Source organism: Schistocerca cancellata, chromosome 1 (genome assembly GCF_023864275.1).
Source record: "Schistocerca cancellata isolate TAMUIC-IGC-003103 chromosome 1, iqSchCanc2.1, whole genome shotgun sequence".
NCBI classification, from domain to species: Eukaryota; Metazoa; Arthropoda; class Insecta; order Orthoptera; family Acrididae; genus Schistocerca; species Schistocerca cancellata.
Window position 1 is genome coordinate 203,924,339 of NC_064626.1, and position 22,826 is coordinate 203,947,164.

The 22,826-nt window shown below is 40.5% G+C and overlaps 1 protein-coding gene across 1 annotated transcript in view; it reads right to left on the reverse strand.

Moving 5' to 3' along the window:
• Nucleotides 1-22,826, reverse strand: part of LOC126168709 (protein obstructor-E-like) — an 88,766-nt gene that overhangs the window by 21,903 nt on the left and 44,037 nt on the right. The window contains exon 2 of the mRNA XM_049920580.1: nucleotides 2,288-2,506. Coding sequence (XP_049776537.1) covers nucleotides 2,288-2,506 — 219 coding nt within the window. The remainder of the gene's footprint in view (nucleotides 1-2,287; nucleotides 2,507-22,826) is intronic.

Consider the following 22,826-nt stretch of genomic DNA (forward strand, 5'->3'; position numbering starts at 1 on the left):
TTTATTGATGACATCTTCATGATCTGGACTCACAGTGAAGAAGAACTCCAGAATTGCCTCTCCAACCTCAACTCCTTTGGTTCCATCAGATTCACCTGGTCCTACTCCAAATCCCATGCCACTTTCCTTGATGTTGACCTTCACCTGTCCAATGGCCAGCTTCACACGTCCGTCCACATCAAACCCACCAACAAGCAACAGTACCTCCATTACGACAGCTGCCACCCATTCCACATCAAACGGTCCCTTCCCTACAGCCTAGGTCTTCGTGGCAAATGAATCTGCTCCAGTCCGGAATCCCTGAAGCATTACACCAACAACCTGACAACAGCTTTCGCATCCCGCAACTACCCTCCCGACCTGGTACAGAAGCAAATAACCAGAGCCACTTCCTCATCCTCTCAAACCCAGAACCTCCCACAGAAGAACCACAAAAGTGCCCCACTTGTGACAGGATACTTTCCGGGACTGGATCAGATTCTGAATGTGGCTCTCCAACAGGGATACGACTTCCTCAAATCCTGCCCTGAAATGAGATCCATCCTTCATGAAATCCTCCCCACTCCACCAAGAGTGTCTTTCCGCTGTCCACCTAACCTTCATAACCTCTTAGTTCATCCCTATGAAATCCCCAAACCACCTTCCCTACCCTCTGGCTCCTACCCTTGTAACCGCCCCCGGTGTAAAACCTGTCCCATGCACCCTCCCACCACCACCTACTCCAGTCCTGTAACCCGGAAGGTGTACACAATCAAATGCAGAGCCACGTGTGAAAGCACCCACGTGATCTACCAACTGACCTGCCTACACTGTAATGCATTCTATGTGGGAATGACCAGCAACAAACTGTCCATTCGCATGAATGGACACAGGCAGACAGTGTTTGTTGGTAATGAGGATCACCCTGTGGCTAAACATGCCTTGGTGCACGGCCAGCACATCTTGGTGCAGTGTTACACCGTCCGGGTTATCTGGATACTTCCCACTAACACCAACCTATCCGAACTCCGGAGATGGGAACTTGCTCTTCAATATATCCTCTCTTCCCGTTATCCACCAGGCCTCAATCTCCGTTAATTTCAAGTTGCCGCCAATCATACCTCACCTGTCATTCAACAACATCTTTGCCTCTGCACTTCTGCCTCGACTGACATCTCTGCCCAAACTCTTTGTCTTTAAATATGCCTCCTCATTAGTTATGTGATCTACCCATCTAATTTTCAGTATTATTCTGTAGCACCACATTTCGAAAGCTTCTATTCTCTGCTTGTCCAAACTATTTATCGTCCATGTTTCACTTCTATACATGGCTACACTCCATACAAATACTTTCAGAAATGACTTCCTGACACTTAAATCTATACTCGATGTTAACAAATTTCTCTTCTTCAGAAATGCTTTCCTTCCCATTGCCAGTCTACATTTTATATCCTCTCTACTTTGACCATCATCAGTTATTTTGCTCCCCAAATAGCAAAACTCCTTTACTACTTTAAGTGTCTCATTTCCTAATCTAATTCCCTCAGCATCATCTGACTTAATTCGACTACATTCCATTATCCTCATTTTGCTTTTGTTGATGTTCATCTTACATCCTCCTTTCAAGACACTGTCCATTCCGTTCAACTGCTCTTCCAAGTCCTTTGCTGTCTCTGACATAATTACAATGTCATTGGTGAACCTCAAAGTTTTTATTTCTTCTCCAGGGATTTTAATACCTACTCTGAATTTTTCTTTAGTTTTCTCAAGATACAGATTGAATAACATCAGGGAGAGGCTACAACCCTGTCTCACTCCCTTCCCAACCACCCAGTATCATATGGCATGCATAAATATAAGATGCCTGTAGTATACAGAACTGGAAATTGTTTTGCAAATATTATTTTAAAATATCCTGAAGCTTTAGCAAGTTGTTCAAAATTACTTAGATCATTCTGCATTCTCTTGTCCCTTTGGTTCACCTATTTGTGCACATTTTATTTAGCCAGTGTAATGTAATTTACTCTTTTTTCATAATTTTACTATGGTGTATTGTCTTTCCTCGTAATTTAAGAGTAAACAATGTGACACAAAATTTAGTGCACTCATTCCATATTTCTGAAACTACATTTTCAGTTTAATATTTACATTTTGTTTGTGTAACTGTTTTTGCATTAAGGAAATATATTTTAACAGCAAAAGTATGAAACAGTCAAACCCAAAAGCTTAAAACTAACACAAAAAATAGATAGGTAGATAGAGATAGATAGAGAGAGAGAGAGAGAGAGAGAGAGAGAGAGATACTCACGTAGAGCTGATCTTCCTTCACAGTCAACATTTACAGGATATTGACAGGGATATGCGAAGAAACGTGCCTTTGGATTAAAAAGGAGCCCATCTGGGCATAGTTTTTCTGTTGCAACACCTTCTTCACACTCAATATATGCATCACACTGCTGTGGACTTGGAAATCGTCCATTCTTTTCTGGGCACGTGAACCCACCACCTCCACGCAGTTGTCCTAAAACTGTGGAAGAGAGAGGAACTGAGATCAGTGAAAGATAATAACTAACATGTAAACTGTACAGGGTGGTTCATGAAGATACACAGGTATTTTAGTATGTTATTCTACAAGTAAAACTAAAGAAAGAAGTTCATATAAACATAGGTCCACAAATGTTTAGTTGTGGAGTTATCAACTTTGGTAACATGATGACATGATTTTTGTGTATGGGGATGAATGAAAGACATAGTTTATCAGGACAAAGTCAATACACGTGAGGCATTACTTGCTCGTATTATGAATGCAATACACAAAATTAAGAACAACCCTGTGAAACTGAAACGAGCAACAAAATCTGTTCACATGTGCAGCTAAATGCATTGAACTTGATGGAGACATGTTTGAACATTTATTGTGAATGTATCATAAAATTGTATGTACACTGTATAACTTCCATAACACTGAGCTTTGTTTTTACCTGTTTAACATGAATTCGCATGTGCTATGGTATTAATAAAAGCAGATTATCTGATACATTCATACAGTTTCAGTGAACATTATTACCATCATTTTTCCAAAATTAAATTCTCTACAACTTCTCTTTCAAACTTTGTGCAGTTGTCTGTAATTAAAAAAAAAAAAAAATTGGGCCAAGCAGTTAATAAATTAAAAATTTTATGAACTTACATCTGTGCTTCTCTGGATGTTCTGGCAAACTACTGCAGATACATGTCTGGGACATGTTTTATTAGATTATCCACATCAATAACAACAAGATAAATGGAAATTGTGCCTTACTTTAATCTCGTACAGTTTTGCGATGGCTCCATATTAGTGAAGTTGCTAAATTTCAAGCAAAAGCTTTTATTAGCCGTAACTCCGTAACTAAATATTGGTGGACCTATGTTTACATGAATTTTTCTCTTTACTTTTACTAATAGAATAACATAAAATATTTGCATATCTTCGTGAATCACCCTGTATATCAAAACGAATATCTTTGTGAAATACATTTATAAACAATTTATAAATATACTCTTAGACAAGAAATAAAAACATCTTATCAGGCACTGTAGCAATGAATTGAGATTTCTGATCATGGACTTTGATAATCCTACTTAGCATGAGCTTCCCTACGATTTTTCCCATCATACCGTAAGGAAGAGTGCTACTGCATGCCATATTACATTTATTATACATTTCCATACAAAACTGAAGACTGTAGAGATACATGGAGGGGAATAAACTCTACTTGTGTCCAAAGTAACATGCAGTATTGCATGCCTTCCTTGAAAATGGTGAAAACAGATTGTAAATTTTCCTGTGCAGTTCACTTTTGCCAGTCATAAATTGTTGGCAGGACAGAATGACTGGCCACTGTTGACCTCATATTACTGGGTAGTTCTTTTTAAATGAACACAGTATTTGTAATTAAAACTTACAAGAGCTTCTAATATACTTTGAAACTATTCAGTTGCAGCTCATCCCGTCTTGAACAGTTGGAATTTTGGGCATGTATATGAGATTGTTATGTCAAAGGAATAGGGAAAATAGAACTTCAATATTGTGGGAAACAAAAATGGAAGAAAAACAATTATAGGTTTTTGATTGTAAGCTGAAAGTTGATTTTGAAAAATTTCCAGCAAAAGTTGGAATTTCATTTAAATAATTCCACCTTGAAATTCAATTCAGATGAAGTATCTGAGATGTTTATTTTATGCTGAAGGCAGAATTAAAACTATTTGAATCAATGAATATATGAAAATCAAAAATAGTGTAATTGCATTTCAGTGGTGAAAATTGTTAATTGTAATATTTTCAGAAGTTGAGTTGTGTTGCATGAACTTGAGCCAAATAAGTAATGAGAATTTGATCTAGTTAACACTAAAACATTACTGAAGGTATCCACAGCATGGACAAATAAAGGTATGTGAGTGCTAAACAAGTGGAACAAAATGACTGCCAGGTAAGATCGAACCATTACAAGGTTGCAGAATGTCTTGAGGTAGCTATGTACAACTGGGCATTGTCTAGCGAAAACCTCCTTGCAAGTAATAAGGCCAACAGTGTGGAAAGTGTCTGACCTAATTTATAAACATAGTATTCTTTTAAGGTATCTGGAATCATTGTTGACATAGTACCATCTCTTCAAGCCATGTGTGAAAAATTATACACAGTGGTAAGATTACCCGGGCACATAAATTTGCTGGTCATCTATCGCTAGACAGAAATGGATGATTTGGTATTTGTAGTAGGATAGAGTGATGATGGTATCTATGCTGTGATACAGGGTGACAATTACTGAACTAAATGATATAAAATCATCACAACTTCTGAACAGTTTGCGTTAGGACATTCAAACTGCAGGGTTGGATATGGGGCATGATAGGAATTAGTGTGCGCATGCGCATGTGCCTTGTCATCAGCCATTTCCACGTGAAAACATCATGGTACAGTGTGCTTTTGCCTCTAGCAGCTATGAAGGCCTACTATGCGAGCAATAACAGCCTAGCTACAGCTCAAAGGAGGTTTGCGACCAAGTTCAAGCTGAAGACAACCAGTCCAAGTGTGCTAACAATCAAGAATGTCAAGAAGACGTGCCGTGTTTCAAACCAGCCCCAGCAAATCGATCAGGAACCAGGAGACACTGCGACAAATTGTTTTGAAGACCTTCCCATACAAAAATTCAAACCCATCAGGCACTAAGCCCCAGGGCCGTGGAATAGCAGTTGTGTTTCGCCAACACTATTGTCCAAGAATTGACAAACAGAACTTGAATGTGAATATGGTTTGGTTTAGTGCCAAAGCTCATTTTCAAATGGACGTGTTCATCAGTAAGTAAAACGAGCACATCCGGGGGGCTGAGAATCCGCATTTCATGGTCAAGAAGTCTCTTCATCTTCAACAGATGACTGTGGTGTGCAATGTCCAGTCACGGAATAATTGGTGCAATATTCCTTGATGGCACAATGACTACCAAACAGTATGTGAAGGTTTTGGAAGATGATTTCATCCCCATTATCTAAAGTGACACTAATTTGGACAAGGTGTGGTTCATGCAAGACGGATCTCATCCCCATTGAAGCAGGAGAATGTTTGGTGCCCTGGAGGAACACTTTGGGGACCACATTCTGGCTCTGGGGTATCCAGAGATCACTGACATGGGCCTCAGTTGGCTGCCATATTCTCCAGATCTGAACACGTGTGACTCCTTTTTGTGGAGCTAAAGAAAAGATGTACAGCAATAACCCCAAAACCATTGCTGATCTGAAAAAAACCATTCATGAAGTCATCGACAACACCTGTGTCCCTACACTTAAGTGAGTCATGCAGAATTTCGCTATTTGTCTGCGCCATATCATCGTCAATGATGGCAGGCATATCGAACATGTCAAAACCTAAATTCGAACATCTGTAGTGACGTTTACATGTTGAATAAAGTGTGTGCATGCTGTAGTTTGTAACTAATTTACTTTTTTTCCGTATAGTTCAATAATTGTCACCCTGTACACTATCATCCAGTTTGACACTTCAGAAAATAAAGAGAAGTATTGCTGCCATGTAAAAAAGCATGACAATTTTTTTTAAAACTCAAGATAGAATCATATTAACAAAAAAAGTCCAGTTGTCATCACCCTATATGTGTCTGACATGTACATATATCTTTTACAGCAGGTTGTGTAAACTTTTCAACACACATTTTGGAAAAATGAACTCGCAAATTGCGATTATGTTCCTGCATGAGCTGCAGAATATTTCAGAAGAAATGAAGATTTGTGCTGGATTCGGACTGGATCCCAGATTTGCCAAGCGTCACGAGCTGTCCACTTCATCATTTTAGCTATCCAACACATACTTCCAGGAATGGCCCAAATCTCCAATTTTCTTGGTTCCTGCACAGGGTGACACTGTTTTCTGTTGTCATTGCCGTGCTAGGGCATGAAATGTTACAGCTGTTACAAAACCATAATTGCAGTTTGCGAGTTCATTCTCAGTGCAGCTGTTGATCGTTGATGTAGTGTCTCAGACACTGCACTGCAAAAGTTTTGAAGTTTTGGTGCCAGACAAACATCTGTGATGATGATGATGATGATGCAGTTGGGGTGTATTGCTATGACTTATGAGTTGTCTCAACAATCACCACTTGTTAGGGGAAGCTGTAAGTCCTAGTGTCAAATGTTAACTGATTCTTCCATTACTTCTGGGTGGTACAACTTATAAATGAAAAGCACTGAATTGAGGATGTTCTAAAGTACTGATTTATTTTGTTAACTGGTTTTTTACTTACAAGGCCATCCTCAGACTTTTAACAGTTGAAGTCTGATAACGGTGTTATAAGCCAAAACCAAATTAATGAAATAAATTAATACTGAAGAACACCAAAAATTAAGTGCTTATCATTTATAACTAATGTAAAATCCAATAGTGGAAAGTCCAGCTCAGAATATCAACAATTATGAAAAAGATAAATTGCTATTTACAGTAAAGCTGACACAATGAGCAGCAGACAGGCACTATGAAAAAGACTGTTACATGCTAATCTTTTGGCTGGTGTTTTCTTCAGTAGGGAAAGGAAAAGACACACACATTCATACCCTGCAGGCACACACATGCATCCACGGCCACTATCTCCAGACTGCAACTGTTGCATGGAAAAAAAAAAAAAAGCAGCAATCAGGAGTTGGGCAGGGAAGAGGGAGGAATAACAGAGGGCGGTTGGGGGAGAGAAGAGAGTTATCTGGCATAGCATGCAGGGACTACTGTAGAAGGCAGGGTTTGGGAGAGAGGAGATGGGGGGGGGGGGGGGGGGGGGACGGAATAGAAAAGTAGGAAGGAAAAGACTGGTGGGTGCATTGGCAGAGGGGTGACGCAATGAAGATGAGGGGACATGAATTTGTAGAGGTTACAGGACAGAGGGGGCAGAAACTATTGGGTGAAGGGTGTGGGGACAGTAGATTGAGATTGTGATAATCTTGGGAGCACAGAATATATTGTAAGGGTAACTCCTGTCTGTGCAGTTCAGAAAAGCTGATGATGGAGGGGAGGATCTAGAGGATCCAGTATGTGAAGCAGCTATTAACCCTCGAGTGGGTGCTCCTATGTACAAAGTGCGCCAACCCCTGTTTTGTAGCATTGCATTGTTATTTTACAATTTCAAGCCCATACCTGTTCCTTCATCATTGTTCAACTAACACTGTGATAATTTGTTTTGCCATACGTCCAAGTGAGCAGCAATAATATGAAATAAACAGCAAGCTGTCTGCCTACACACCCACCTGTCTTTTCCTCTTCTCTGCACCTTTCCTTTACTGCTCCCCTTTCCTCCCCATCCCACCCTAACAGTTTCCTGATGTTGCGCTTGGCAACTTTTTCCTGCCATCGTCAAGTGCCTGCACACTCTGCCAGGTAGTGCTAATTTCTCTCCCCCTGCTATCCATCCTACATCCCCACCCAACTTCATATTGCTGTTTGTGTTCGACATGACACAGTTGCATTCTAACCGAAGTGGCTGGAGATAGTATAGCAGTCATGTATGCATGAGGTGTGCTTGCTTATGTGAATGTGTGCGAGTTTTTTTCTGAAGAACTGAACTTTCCAGTGCTTCAGTGATATTTTTTATATTTACAACAGATTGGTGGATGTACTTACACGGTGTAGTTAATATCACGTGTTTTAAACATACCTTTACAATGGGCTCAGCTACTGTTTTTGGTTATGGCTCTTTTATGTTGTTTGTAAACCATGTTAATATTTTGTGCATCTATTCCCCAAAAAAGAATTCCATAGCTAAGATTTAGTGTACATGTGAATAGTCTGTAACTGAAAGACACTGCTGTTGCACACTGATGAGAAAGGATTCTTAAGGACATAACATGCTGTTAGCAAGTATCCTTGTGCCACAATGCCACTTCAGCTTAGATTCAATATTCATTTCCAGATACTTTGAGTTTGTTATGCACTCTGTATAGGTGCCATGCACATTTAATTTAGCAGCATTGTTCTTCCTTGTCAAACTAAAATTCATTTCATTTGTTTAATTTACTTTCAATGTCACTTTATTGCATATTGATTAATTGTAAACTTCATTGAAGGTTTCTTTTTCTTTTTCCGGAAGGAGTTCTCTTTTTTCCTCAGTGGCTATAATATGGTATTACTGTCATCAGCAAAGAGAATATTTTCCCTGTGACTAGCACTATTGGGAAAGTCATTGATAGTTTAGATTTATTTAAGGTTTGTGTTATCTCTACTTATTGCACTCTGTCTGCTAGGTTTCATCACAGTCAGTCATTAGCTATGTGTATAATACACTTGAAATTAAATTTATTTTTCAGTATGAATTAAGGTTTTGTTGATATACAAAAACAGATCAGATTGATCATGTTCTCATACATCGCAAACAAAGAAAAACGTTTAGTGACGTATGATTCTTCCGAGAAGCTGAAATGGGGTCAGATCATAATCTAGTAATAAGCACAATGAAAGTCAAGCTGAAGGCAGCACCAAAAGTGAAATCCAGACCTGAAAACATGAACAGATTTGATTTGCAAAATGTGATAGGAACAGAAGGAATGATGAAGTACAAAGTTGAAGTTTCAAACCGGTTTGAGGCCTTAAGTAATATGGTAGAAAGCCTTGAAATGACCAGTGATGAATACTGGAACACTGTAAAAGAAGCCATCCTCACAGCTGCTAATAATAACTTGCAGAGAGCTAAGAAAGTCAGGAATAAATGGTTTGATGAAGAGTGTGAAGAAGCTGAAGACAAGGTTATGAAACAACAGAAAAAATGGTTGCAAACAAATAAGAATCCTGAAATAGAACTTGCTTATCGGCACCCTCAAATGCAGACAAACAACATTAACAGAAAGAAAAAGAAACAATTCCTAAAACAACAGACTGAATCTATTCATGAACATCATTGATATAACATCATCTGGAAAATGTATGGCACAACAAAATTAGAAAAGGTTTTAATTACAAGGCCAACAGCCTTGGGCATCAAGGCATCAGGGCATCAAGATAGCCTATGTCCTTGGGTTGAGAAATAATCCACAAAGGCGGAAGATCCAAAGATGGACAGTGGCATAGGACACCAAGGGTAGGTGGGACACTTTGAGCCGTAGTGAAGGCAACTCCCCTAGGAGAAAGCTACTCTGATCACGTAGTGGGTGGCACAGAACCATGGATGGCAGCACCATCATAGCTCAGGTTCAGAAAGCCGATAACCTAACAGCCTTAAATTATGAGATCAAAGAAAAAGGCAAAAGATAGTACCAGACTGATCAAAATGTTGATGACAATGGAATGCTTGGTTTGCGAATTGGAACTTGAAATATTAGATCATGACAGGAGAAATGAAACAATTGGACACAGTACTAGGCACCTATAAGTGCCTCATAGCAGCTAAATAAGAAACAAGAATCCCCCAAGGAATCATGAAGGTTGGAGATCACTACACATTATTCAACAGCAATGAGGATTGGCCAAATTGGTTCTCTGGAGTGAGATTTGCTGTTCACAACAATATGTTCCCAGCAATTAGTAAATGACCAACAATAATGGTATTAGGCTGATAAATTTTGCTGACCTTAGAAGAATGATCATTAGTAGCACATACTGCCCATGGAAAGAGATGCATAAAGCTACATGGATATCACCAAATGGTAAGATGAAAAACGAGATTGATAATGCATTGGTGGATGGAAGGCATTGTGGATGCATCGAACAAGTACAAACATACCATGGTGCTGATATGAATTCAAACCACTTTTAAGTAGTTTTGAATATCTGTCTAAAAGAGCAAGTAATACAGCAACACTAAGATAGTAACTGGCTCGCTTTTGTCAACAGAGGCCCCGGATAATGTAGAAGGAATATGGACACAATTGATGGAAGTGGTTATTCAGAGTGCAAAGAAAGAACTGGGATGACAATCTAAACCTAAAAACAAACCATGGTTTGATGATGAATGCCAATTGGCTGTTAAAGATAGAATGGAGAAGAAATTAGAGTGGTTAAATCACCAATCAGAAGATACACAAGCAACATACTCAGAAGTGAGATGACTGACAGACAGGTTCATTACGAGGAGGAAAAGAGAATATGGGAAGAAACTATTGGTGGCAGTTGAGGAATCGAAGGAGACACCGCACTCCTTTTTCAAGTTGACATGTTTTGTTTGAGGCAATTATAAACAGCAGACATTAATCCTAACAGATGAAGGGAACGTGGTACCTTCTATGGACCAAGCAGATCAGTTTGGAAAGCATTCCAGAAGGACTTAAAGAACAAGATTGGCAGTTAAGTGCAGAGGAAGAGGAAGTACCTGAAACTGAACCTGGAAGAGATAAGAACAACTGTAGTCACTCAAAAACAATAAAGTGCCAGGTGGTAGTGGTATTAGTGCAGAACTGGTTAGAAATAGAAGGGAAGTTTTATTGGAGACACTAAGACAGCCTATTGTCAAAATCTAGTCATCAGAGGAGATCCCGGTTGAATGGAAGAGAGCAATTGTGTGCCCAATTTTTAAAAAAGGAGATGCCACCAAAGTAGACAATTATCGACGAATCTCGCTACTTGAGATAGGTTATAAAGTCTTAACCTCCCTGTTACTTAGTCGCCTGAAACCTGTTGTACAAGAGATCATAGGACCATATCAATGTGGACTCATGGCAAGGTGCGCAACCATAGATCACATCTTTATGCTACGACAGCTAATGGAAAATTACTATGAATTTGATAGAGAATTACACCTCATATTTATAGATTTCCAACAGCATTAATTGGACTGTATTATGGAGGATAATGCAGGAGCTGGGCATCACAAGAAAATACATCAAAGTGATTGAAGCATGTTATGCAGATACAAGCTGCCAAGTATGGTTTGGAAACAAAATGTCAGAGCCTTTCACTGTTTAACACAGTTTGAGGCAAGGAGATCCTTCGTCCCCAGTGCTATTCAACACTGCATTGGAAAAGGTACGATGTGAAATTGGTAATGACAGGGAGATGGATATGATTGGAACTGCCACAATCTTGGCCTTTGCCAATGATGTGGTGATTATGGGAGACTTACTTAATCAGATAGTGTCTGATACCACCAGGTTCATGAAAGAGGCAAGCAAAGTCAGATTAGTTGTCAATGATGAGGAAATCAAATATATGATTATGTCACGCTAACAGGATTTCCCTACCCCTATCAATATAGGTGGACACAATTTTGAACGAGCAGAGAAATTTAAGTACCTGGTATTGATAATATCTAATAAAAGTGAGATTGGGAAAAAGATTCAACAGAGAATAATTAATGCTAATTGCACCTTCTTTAGTCTCAATAACTTATTCGAGTCATGGTTGGTCTCACAAAACAGCAAGGTCAAACTTTACATGGCACTGGTAAAACTGGTTCTGTTAGTGAGACATGGGCGACTTCACAAACACTTGAAGAGCACATTTGCGCATTTGAAAGGAGAGTGCTCAGAAAGATCTATGGGCCTACATTCAACAGAGAAAATGGAAGATGGGAAAGGAGGGAAAAAGAAGACTTGTACCAACGTTTTGGAAAAAAACCAACGTTGGTAGGACCATCAAAGGATGATGACTCCAGTGGTTGGGACATGTCGTAAGAGCTTGTGAATCTATCCCCAACTGAGTGTTGAATTCTCAGCTGACTGGAAAATGTCAGAGAGGTCATCCAAGGACTAGGTGGAAAGATAGGATGACAAGGATGTTGCAGAAGGTAGAACCATCTCCGGAAGATGCAGTGAACAGAAGAAAGTAGACCAACATCTGCCAGAAATACCTACAAACTGTGATCATGACAATGTTCCTTTCTGTGTCACTGATTGTGTTAGTGATCTTTGTATAGCGTATTATTCTGTTTTGTAATATTTATTTTGCTTTCTGTCATGGGCCTTTATGACCTGTTATGTACAATAAATGATGATGATGATGAAACAAAAGTAATGAAGGCTTTAACTGGCAATATGATGATTGAACCAACAAAAAATTTAGTGACAAGCAATGAGTATTTTGACAACCTACTGAATTGTTCTGATCCAGAAGCACCAATTACTAGTTCCAGCAACAGTAACAACTGTGAGGAAATTCCAGAACCCACATATGAGCAGGTGGTAGAGTGTATCAAATGCCTAAAATTGGTAAAGCAAATGGCAGTGACAGCATCCCAGCTGAGATACTAAAATGTGGAGGAGATGCATTGCACAGACGTTTATTTCATCTTATACAGATAATCTGGAAAACAGAGAACATTCCAACAGAATGGAGAGAGTCATTAATAGCCCCTATACATAAAAAAAGGAGACAGGGAAGATCCTGAAACTGTAGAGGAATATCATTAGTCAATACAGGTTATAAGATCTTATCTTGTTTATTGCTATGCCGCTTAAAACCATGCGCGGAAAATATAATTGGGGGTTATCAAAATGTGTTCTGCAAAAACAGATCCACCACTGACAACATACGTACAATCAAATCAATATATGAAAAAGTTTGGGAGTATAAACAAAATATACATTATCTGTTCATTGATTTCATGAAAGCTTATGACTCCATCCATAGACAAAGCTTGTAAATGTAATGACTGAATTTTGTTTCCCAATTAAATTGATAAATCTCTGCAAAGTATGCTTGGATGAAAATACAAGCAGGGTTTTACTAAATGTATTAAAGTCTGGCCATTTTAAAAATGAAACTGGATTAAGACAAGAAGTTGCTTTGTCACCTCTTCTCTTTAACATAGCTTTAGAAAGAGTTGTGTGAAAACTCAAACTGATTCCTGCTGGGATCCTCCATAAAAGCAAAATTAACATGTTAGCATATGCAGATGACATAGTGCTCATTGGAAGCAGTGAAATAGAGATTAGGCAATTATTTGTGGAGCTCGCAACAGAAGCATCAAGACTGAAATTAAATGATGAGAAAAGAAAATACTTGATAGTTCAAAGATTTAGAGATCAATGGGATAACCAATCACATCGTAATAGTTGGTGAACACAAATTCAAGCATGTTGAACATTTCATATTTCTGGGATCAGTGATAGATGAACAAAATCAGAGACAGGCAGAAACAAAAGCGAGACTGCAAAATGCTAACCAATCCTATTATACAATACAAAATCTCTTAGGATCCAAACTGCTGACTAGGAAAACTAAAATAAAGTTATATAATACAGCCATCAGACCAGTTCTAATCTATGGGGCAGTAACATGGAGCCTAACAAAAAAAAACACCACCATTTATAAGTGTTTGAAAATAAAGTTTGTAGAAAAATCTTTGGTCCACATTATGACAATGAATCACAATGCTGGAAGAGAAGACACAGTATAGAAATCAATGAGCTATCACAACAACCAATGATAGTAAACATAATAAATGCTAGAAGATTGCAATGGGCTGGACATCTGACAAGAATGAAAGACGGTCAAATTGCATTAAGAATATTCAGGGAGAAGTCATATGGCAAAAGACCAAGGGGGAGACCAGGAGTACTTGGCGCAATGAAATTGATTGCATATGTGAAAGATTGGGAATAAATAACTGAAAAGAGGCAGCACAAGACAGGAGCATCTGCAGGAATCATGTGAGATTGGCATGGAAGCTTTGAGTCCCTTAGAAGCCTACTACTACTACTACTACTATTACTACTACAGAAAAATGACAACACTTGTCTATTATGTGGGAACAGTGTGTCCACTGGCTTATATTTCTTTTATCTCTCCTCCTTAAAAGCATCTAACATAGCTTTTTCTCTTATGAATTGCCTGTTGTATGTCTTGATGAGTGACCAACAATGATGTTGTCTTTCTACCACACTGATGTAAGAGCACAGCCAATGTTTCTCACCGAATTTACCAACATTTTCTGGAAAAAAATCATGGTGAATGTTCAAAAATTGAATCTCGAGACTCATCTAATAGCCAAGTTCTTGAACTTTTCCAGTGTATTGATTACAACAGAAATATTGCAGATCCTTTTTGTTGCCTAAGAATTTAGTTACAACTTCCTTTTATTACACCCAGATCTCCATCTCACTCAGTGAATCCAAATGTGCAAAATATGTAGAGCAGTAATATTATGTACAGACTCAGTGGCATATTCTCTAGTGTGACAAGAAATGTTAATATTATATGAAATTCAGCCAATGATAGGCCAAAAGTTGAAACTGAAGCGTTAAATTAATTGCCAGTATGCATTCTTGTATCAGAGGTCACAGTATGTTCATATGAGTAAGTTTAAGCAGGGCAGAGTGGTTAATCTCCTCAAAATAGGTTTATCATGCCGTGACATTTTAGTTTGCACAGGAAAGTGTCTATGGAACCACTGGATGGAAGGAGGTCACATGCAGTGGTGAGTGGGTATAGCATCAAACAATCTGACTACAAGACAGAATGACCATCCTATTGCCCTCATGTCCCTGACAGATCAAACAAGCTTAATTTACAGAGGTAACTCTGTGTTGGAGCACTGTAACAGGTGTGGACCTATCTACAACAATAGTTCAGCCTAATCTGATGCGAGTTCAACTGGTTGCATGCACACATGGTCACCATTATTGAGAAGTCACAACAAACACCATAAAGTCATACTTTAGCACTCCAGTCGATACAGTGTGTGATTTTGACTCGTACATTGAGGGTAATCAGAATAACTACATATTAGAAAATTTTAGAGTCCATGGTATTGATTGCTTTCAAGGCAATTCCATGTGTCATATTTCAGTACAATAATGCACAGTAACCAATGCAGAGAAATTCTGAACATGTTTAGTTGGCAATGTGTGTGTCATAGTCCTGCAGTAACCTTTGTTGATGCTGTGTAGGTTCTCATGCTATGGGGAGAGATTCTGCAAGAATATGCTGGAACCATCATTCTTTCCCAATTTAGAGGCTTCAAATGTAGACTGGGTTTTCACACTATGCCAGAATGTATTCTCAGAATCATAGATCATATGCCTTTCAATAACCTCAACACTATCAATTAGTGCCACATTAATGTTTTGCTACGTAATATATGATGTGAAAGTTGAGTTCATTCACATGTAACCACCTTGGTTTTGCAGTTTTCACTAAGTTAGTGTATTTCATAACTGCATATGCTTCTGTGGTAAAAGTCAATTGGCATAAAAGTGAACAGAATGAAAAAGACTGAGGTCCTAAAATATTGAAATGGGAATTGGAGAAAGCATTTCTGCAGCTCCAAGAGGAGACAGCATTGGGCTGTGACAGAATACCATGGGAGGCAATGAAAGTTGTGGGTCCTAATTCAATAGCTAGAGTGTGACTGAGATAGTGAATGGAATTTTTGACACTGGAATTTTTGCCTCAAGATCTACTTAAGACCATTCTAGTCCTCTTAACCTAAAAAGTGAAACTCAAAAGAATGAAAAGACTGGGGGACAATTAGATTTATCAGTCATGTTACAAAGGCTGTAACAGGAGAAATGATGAATATATTGGGGAAGACCAGTTTGGATTTAGAAAGGATCAAGTATGCTGCTAAAAATTTGATAAATATTGTTATAGACTGGAAAGATAGATGGTTAGTAAAGGAGATGTACACAAGGCAAAAAGTGATGGTAAGACTAGGGAATGAAGAGATGAGCATTAAAGAGATGTAATGGAAGGACACTTATTGTTACTGAAGCTGTGCAACAGAAGTGGAGAGTAATTGATAGGCAAGGACACACAAGGCAATGTAACTGGAGGAAAAAAGGATAAACCCTACAAAATACACAGATGATCGAGCAGTACAGGTGCAATCAGAAGAAACAGTTGATGAAGAGTGTTGCAAGAAGGGGAAAGGTGTATGAAATGAAGATAATTATAGGAAAGACAAAAGTGATGAGAATCAACAAGAAGGAAGCACCAGTTAACATATTGTTTCTTCTGTTTTAATTTAATAGCAGCCATTGTTGAATTCCATGCGGCGCTTAACTGAAAACCTGCATCCATGTTAATAAGATTGTCTACCTTACGGATATGTACGGCCTCTAAAAATACCGTCCCATAAATACACTCCTGGAAATGGAAAAAAGAACACATTGACACCGGTGTGTCAGACCCACCATACTTGCTCCGGACACTGCGAGAGGGCTGTACAAGCAATGATCACACGCACGGCACAGCGGACACACCAGGAACCGCGGTGTTGGCCGTCGAATGGCGCTAGCTACGCAGCATTTGTGCACCGCCGCCGTCAGTGTCAGCCAGTTTGCCGTGGCATACGGAGCTCCATCGCAGTCTTTAACACTGGTAGCATGCCGCAACAGCGTGGACGTGAACCGTATGTGCAGTTGACGGACTTTGAGCGAGGGCGTATAGTGGGCATGCGGGAGGCCGGGTGGACGTACTGCCGAATTGCTCAACACGTGGGGCGTGAGGTCTCCACAGTACATCGATGTTGTCGCCAGTGGTCGGCGGAAGGTGCACGTGCCCGTCGACCTGGGACCGGACCGCAGCGACGCACGGATGCACGCCAAGACCGTAGGATCCTACGCAGTGCTGTAGGGGACCGCACCGCCACTTCCCAGCAAATTAGGGACACTGTTGCTCCTGGGGTATCGGCGAGGACCATTCGCAACCGTCTCCATGAAGCTGGGCTACGGTCCCACAACCGGTTAGGCCGTCTTCCGCTCACGCCCCAACATCGTGCAGCCCGCCTCCAGTGGTGTCGCGACAGGCGTGAATGGAGGGACGAATGGAGACGTGTCGTCTTCAGCGATGAGAGTCGCTTCTGCCTTGGTGCCAATGATGGTCGTACGCGTGTTTGGCGCCGTGCAGGTGAGCGCCACAATCAGGACTGCATACGACCGAGGCACACAGGGCCAACACCCGGCATCATGGTGTGGGGAGCGATCTCCTACACTGGCCGTACACCACTGGTGATCGTCGAGGGGACACTGAATAGTGCACGGTACATCCAAACCGTCATCGAACCCATCGTTCTACCATTCCTAGACCGGCAAGGGAACTTGCTGTTCCAACAGGACAATGCACGTCCGCATGTATCCCGTGCCACCCAGCGTGCTCTAGAAGGTGTAAGTCAACTACCCTGGCCAGCAAGATCTCCGGATCTGTCCCCCATTGAGCATGTTTGGGACTGGATGAAGCGTCGTCTCACGCGGTCTGCACGTCCAGCACGAACGCTGGTCCAACTGAGGCGCCAGGTGGAACTGGCATGGCAAGCCGTTCCACAGGACTACATCCAGCATCTCTACGATCGTCTCCATGGGAGAATAGCAGCCTGCATTGCTGCGAAAGGTGGATATACACTGTACTAGTGCCGACATTGTGCATGCTCTGTTGCCTGTGTCTATGTGCCTGTGGTTCTGTCAGTGTGATCATGTGATGTATCTGACCCCAGGAATGTGTCAATAAAGTTTCCCCTTCCTGGGACAATGAATTCACGGTGTTCTTATTTCAATTTCCAGGAGTGTATGACGCTATGGATAATACTTAAGGCTTCTCATAAAACATGCTATGTCCCATGTCCAGGCAATTCTCTGTTACCACTGATTTATCAGGGCGCCCCAGGCGTCTATGACGATGGCATTGAACACAGCGTTCTTGCACGGTTCGGTATATCTGCCCAGTATGAGATTTCCTGCAGACATCGGGATCTTATATATGCCACGTTTCCTAAGGCCAAGATTGTCTTTGTCTGAACACAACAAATTCCTCAGTTTTGCTAGTGGCCAAAAAACACACTTGATGTGGCTCTTGATGATTCTTTTTATTCTTGAACACATGCCGTCAAAATACGACAAGAATGCAGTTGCAAAGCGTGACACCGCATCTTCGTTTACATCTCTGCTCTCAACTTGCTTAGAACGGAATGCGTGGCATATCTATACCCCCCCCCCCCCCTCCGGCAGGGATCACTATGAACGCCGCTTTCCTCCCAACTGCAAGCGTTTTCCTGCACACGTGTATCAACAAAATATTGTGGGATTTGCGCAACTGATCCGGCAGCAAACTCTAGAACTGTAGTTAAATTTTACAAAAGACATTGGTTATAATTTTCGCACTTGAAGCTTCTTTGCTCGGTATGAGAAAAGTACTTACGTCATTTACAAATAAGGACCAATTATGCCTCCTTATTTAAGTAAAATGGCCGATCATTAAGATAAGTAAGAATAGTGGTCTCATAGTGGAACTCTGTGGAATGCCCATTGCAGTTTCTCTCCCTGCAGATGATGTGCCATTTCTTTTGTGAATTACTTGAACGGTCCATAGTTTTTCGTCATCCTTTTCCTAAACAGTAACGAAGCCACGCATATGCTGAACCATGTATTCCATGAAGATGTAACTCCTCTAACATAGACTGTAATCATCGACACAATAAAATGCTTGAAGAAGGTAGGTGCCTTGATCATGATATGGGAGTAAGATGAGTGGATTACGCCCACTTTCAGCGTGTGAAGCTCGAAAAATCGTGGGAGATCTGTCATATCTGAAGCCGCGCTTTCTTGGCGTTGTTCCCGACGGCTAGCATTGCTAGAGTAATGGTTGGGCTTTCCAATTTAATTTTGTTGGGTGCTTTCCCTGCTCATCATTCTTCGATTGTTCTATATACTGATTTTGTATTTATGAATTTTCTTTTACATTGTCCCCGGTGGTCAACCCTAAAAATTCCGTTGCACTATTGCATTATTCGAAAATCAGGTACTGGCTTGGACTCTTTTTATCAGGCTTCATCTGCCATAAGAAAATTTCCCACCTCTGCATAGACGACGTGAAACGAAAGAGGACGAGAGATTTTTCCGCTGTCCATAAAAAAAAGCCTTCTCTGGGATTGGTTTCAACGGCTATTTCCGACGCAGTGGACAGGTCAAGGATTGCGGGTTCCTCTCACTTACTGGTCACGGCTACAGCCACTCATCTGCTTCGGCAGCATTCTTACTTCCCAAGGACAGCGGACCTCCCGTTTCTGGAGACGTATTTAATTGTTACGTGCAGAAGCTCCAGCTACAGAAGACAGCGACAGTTAGGATTACCATTGCCCCTGTATGCACCTGTTATCCATGCACATCTTTATTCCCAACCTGATATTCGCCATTTCCCAGTATTCTTACCTGGTGCATTCTCTTTAAATTTCCTTTTCCCAGAACTCGCTATATCAGAAAACGTCTGTTTGCACATCTACAAATTCTTCTTCTATCTACCACTATTATTATTGTTATTAATGTCACAATTATTGTCATTACTACTATTACTACTACTACTACTACTACTACTACTACTATCACTATTAGTGGCAGAAGCTGTAGCAGTACAAGTAATGCCAGTATCAACTTCATCAGTTCATAGTACAATTTACTCACACTGCAACTTCAGACATGCAATTCATTTTCATACTAATTGTCATATTAAAATTGTTATTTACTAGGTAACTATGATCTAATAGATACTGTACGTGTGAAATCCTGGTCTGAAGGAAGAGAGATCCGGGGGGCCCTAATCAGATCATTAAATAAAAAATAGAAGGCACAGGCAGATGCTCATCATCTGCTGAATACTGAATTCAGCGGAAATCGAATGTTTTGTTACACTGAAAGGTATTTGGAATAAACGCCGTTATTTCGATTTGAAACTATAGTTTAGTATAACTTGAATGAAGCTTACAATTTGAAACATATTGTCCTATCTATATGTTTCAGAACATTGTCGAAATATGATTTTGTGAAAATTGCCATACCAAATACACACATGACTGGAATGAACTTCGACTTGCAAATTAGGAACATGAGAGACTGTGGTCTCTACATCATCTGGACGTCCAACTTGTGCTGTATCAACGAGCCAGCCAAGGATCACCGGACTAGGTTGCCGTCATGTTGTAGCTAGGCAAAAACTGAAGTCATCAGAATACGAAAGGAAATACTTTTCGAGTCCGCACTCTATTGAATCTATTAAATAAGACGTTCGAGATTTCTAGAGATAGCAAAAGAACTAAACAGTGACAGTTGTGCTATGTCATTTCAAGCATCCAATATGATACAAACATTAACAGGCTGGTCAGAAAATTCTGCTTCATTTTCAATTATTATTTATCCTTTCATTCCATTGCTGACCAAGAATTTCATCATATGCAGTAGAAATCGATAAATTAGATGTGATGTTAACTATACCTTTGAATGCATGTAATTCCAAAATAAAGTGTTCCAAGAATGCAGTCACCTCTTGAACAAAGTTGACGTCGTTTGCTAAGACATGTCACTACTCGTGATAAAAATTACGAATGAATATGCAGATACTCTTTAAGGTAGATGTCAGCATGTGCAGTGACATCTAATTCCCTCTTACAGTGGATGGGCATGAAGGATAATCCTTTCTGTGACAGGCAGAAAAAAGAAGAAGTAGATGCAAATCATTTGCTGTTTTCCTGCAGTTTCTTCGAAGCACAGCGAAATCTTGTAAAATGGAAGTTGTCCATTCCAACAAGTACTCCTTTTTTATTACACATTTCACAACAAAATTAAAGGATCGCTTTTTCGGAACACCGTAATTGTCTTTCATTGCAATACTTAAGTTTGTAATTTGGCTCAAAGTTGCCTACATCCTTCTGTAAAGGTGCAAAAAAGTACGGCTCCCTGTGAAGTCACCCTCGGGCTCAGCGACTCTTTAAACAGTAAGGTATAGATCGATACATGCTACAAAAAGACCACAGCTCAGAAGTTCATGTGACGTATAAGGGAGGTTGATGATGTCATAATGCCACAAAATTTCGCCACAATTCTGCCCAAAGCCATCGTGGACGTGGGGAGTTCGTCAAATCCCCTTTCAACAAGAACCGCGACAAACGGAATTGAAATCACACAGTTTTCTTATGGGTGACCGGGAAAGACATTTCAGACACTCCGCCGCTCAAAGTCGACACAAAAAGCCCTCAAGAGGTGGCATAAAAGGCGTCAATGCAAACTACCTCTTCCCTTGGGGTATTGATTCCCACACACCGGGGTCGAAAACGACAGTTTGGAGTGCGGTGAGCAACAGAACAACGTTCTTGATACCTTTATACACTGTTGCCACTCGTTGGAGTATTCAACACTAAGGATATCGTTGCGTTGGAGCCCCATCGAACGTGGTCAGGTCCCTTTGAAGTGTAGCAAGATTCCAATTTTCGCTCTGGTATACAGAGTGGAACCAATAGGTGCGGTCAACGTCAATCTTCATCTATATCCATACTCCGCAAGCCACCTGGCGGTGTGTGGCGGAGGGTACCTTGAGTACCTCTATCGGTTCTCCCTTCTATTCCAGTCTCGTATTTTTCGTGGAAAGAAGGATTGTCGGTATGCCTCTGTGTGGGCTCTTATCTCTCTGATTTTATCCTCTTGGTCTCTTCGCGAGATATACGTAGGAGGGAGCAATATACTGCTTGACTCTTCGGTGAAGATATGTTCTCGAAATTTCAACAAAAGCCCGTACCGAGCTACTGAGCCTCTCTCCTGCACAGTCTTCCACTGGAGTTTATCTATCATCTCCGTAACGCTTTCGCGATTACTAAATGACCCTGTAACGAAGCGCGCTGCTCTTCGTTGGATCTTCTCCATCTCTTCTATCAACCCTATCTGGTACGGATCCCACACTGCTGAGCAGTATTCAAGCAGTGGGCGAACAAACGTACTGTAAACTACTTCCTTTGTTTTCGGATTGCATTTCCTTAGGATTCTTCCAATGAATCTCAGTCTGGCATCTGCTTTACCGACGATCAACTTTATATGATCATTCCATTTTAAATCACTCCTAATGCGTACTCCCAGATAATTTATGGAATTAACTGCCTCCAGTTGCTGACCTGCTATATTGTAGCTAAATGATAAGGGATCTTCTTTCTATGTATTCGCAGCACATTACACTTGTCTACATTGAGATTCAATTGCCATTCCCTGCACCATGTGTCAATTCGCTGCAGATCCTCTTGCATTTCAGTATAATTTTCCATTGTTACAACCTCTCGATATACGAAAGCATCATCCCCAAAAAGCCTCAGTGAACTTCCAATGTCATCCACAAGGTCATTTATGTATCTTGTGAATAGCAACGGTCCTACGACACTCCCCTGCGGCACACCTGAAATCACTCTTACTTCGGACGACTTCTCTCCATTGAGAATGACATACTGCGTTCTGTTATCTAGGAACTCTTCAATCCAATGACACAATTGGTTTGATAGTCCATATTCTGTTACTTGTTCATTAAACGGCTGTGGGGAACTGTATTCGACGAAATTTGAACGTCATCCGAAGCAGCAAAGTATGTTTATGCTTTCTCAGCTGTCCCCCCACCCCCGTTTCACGTCCTCCTGCGGCGTGATCGCGGT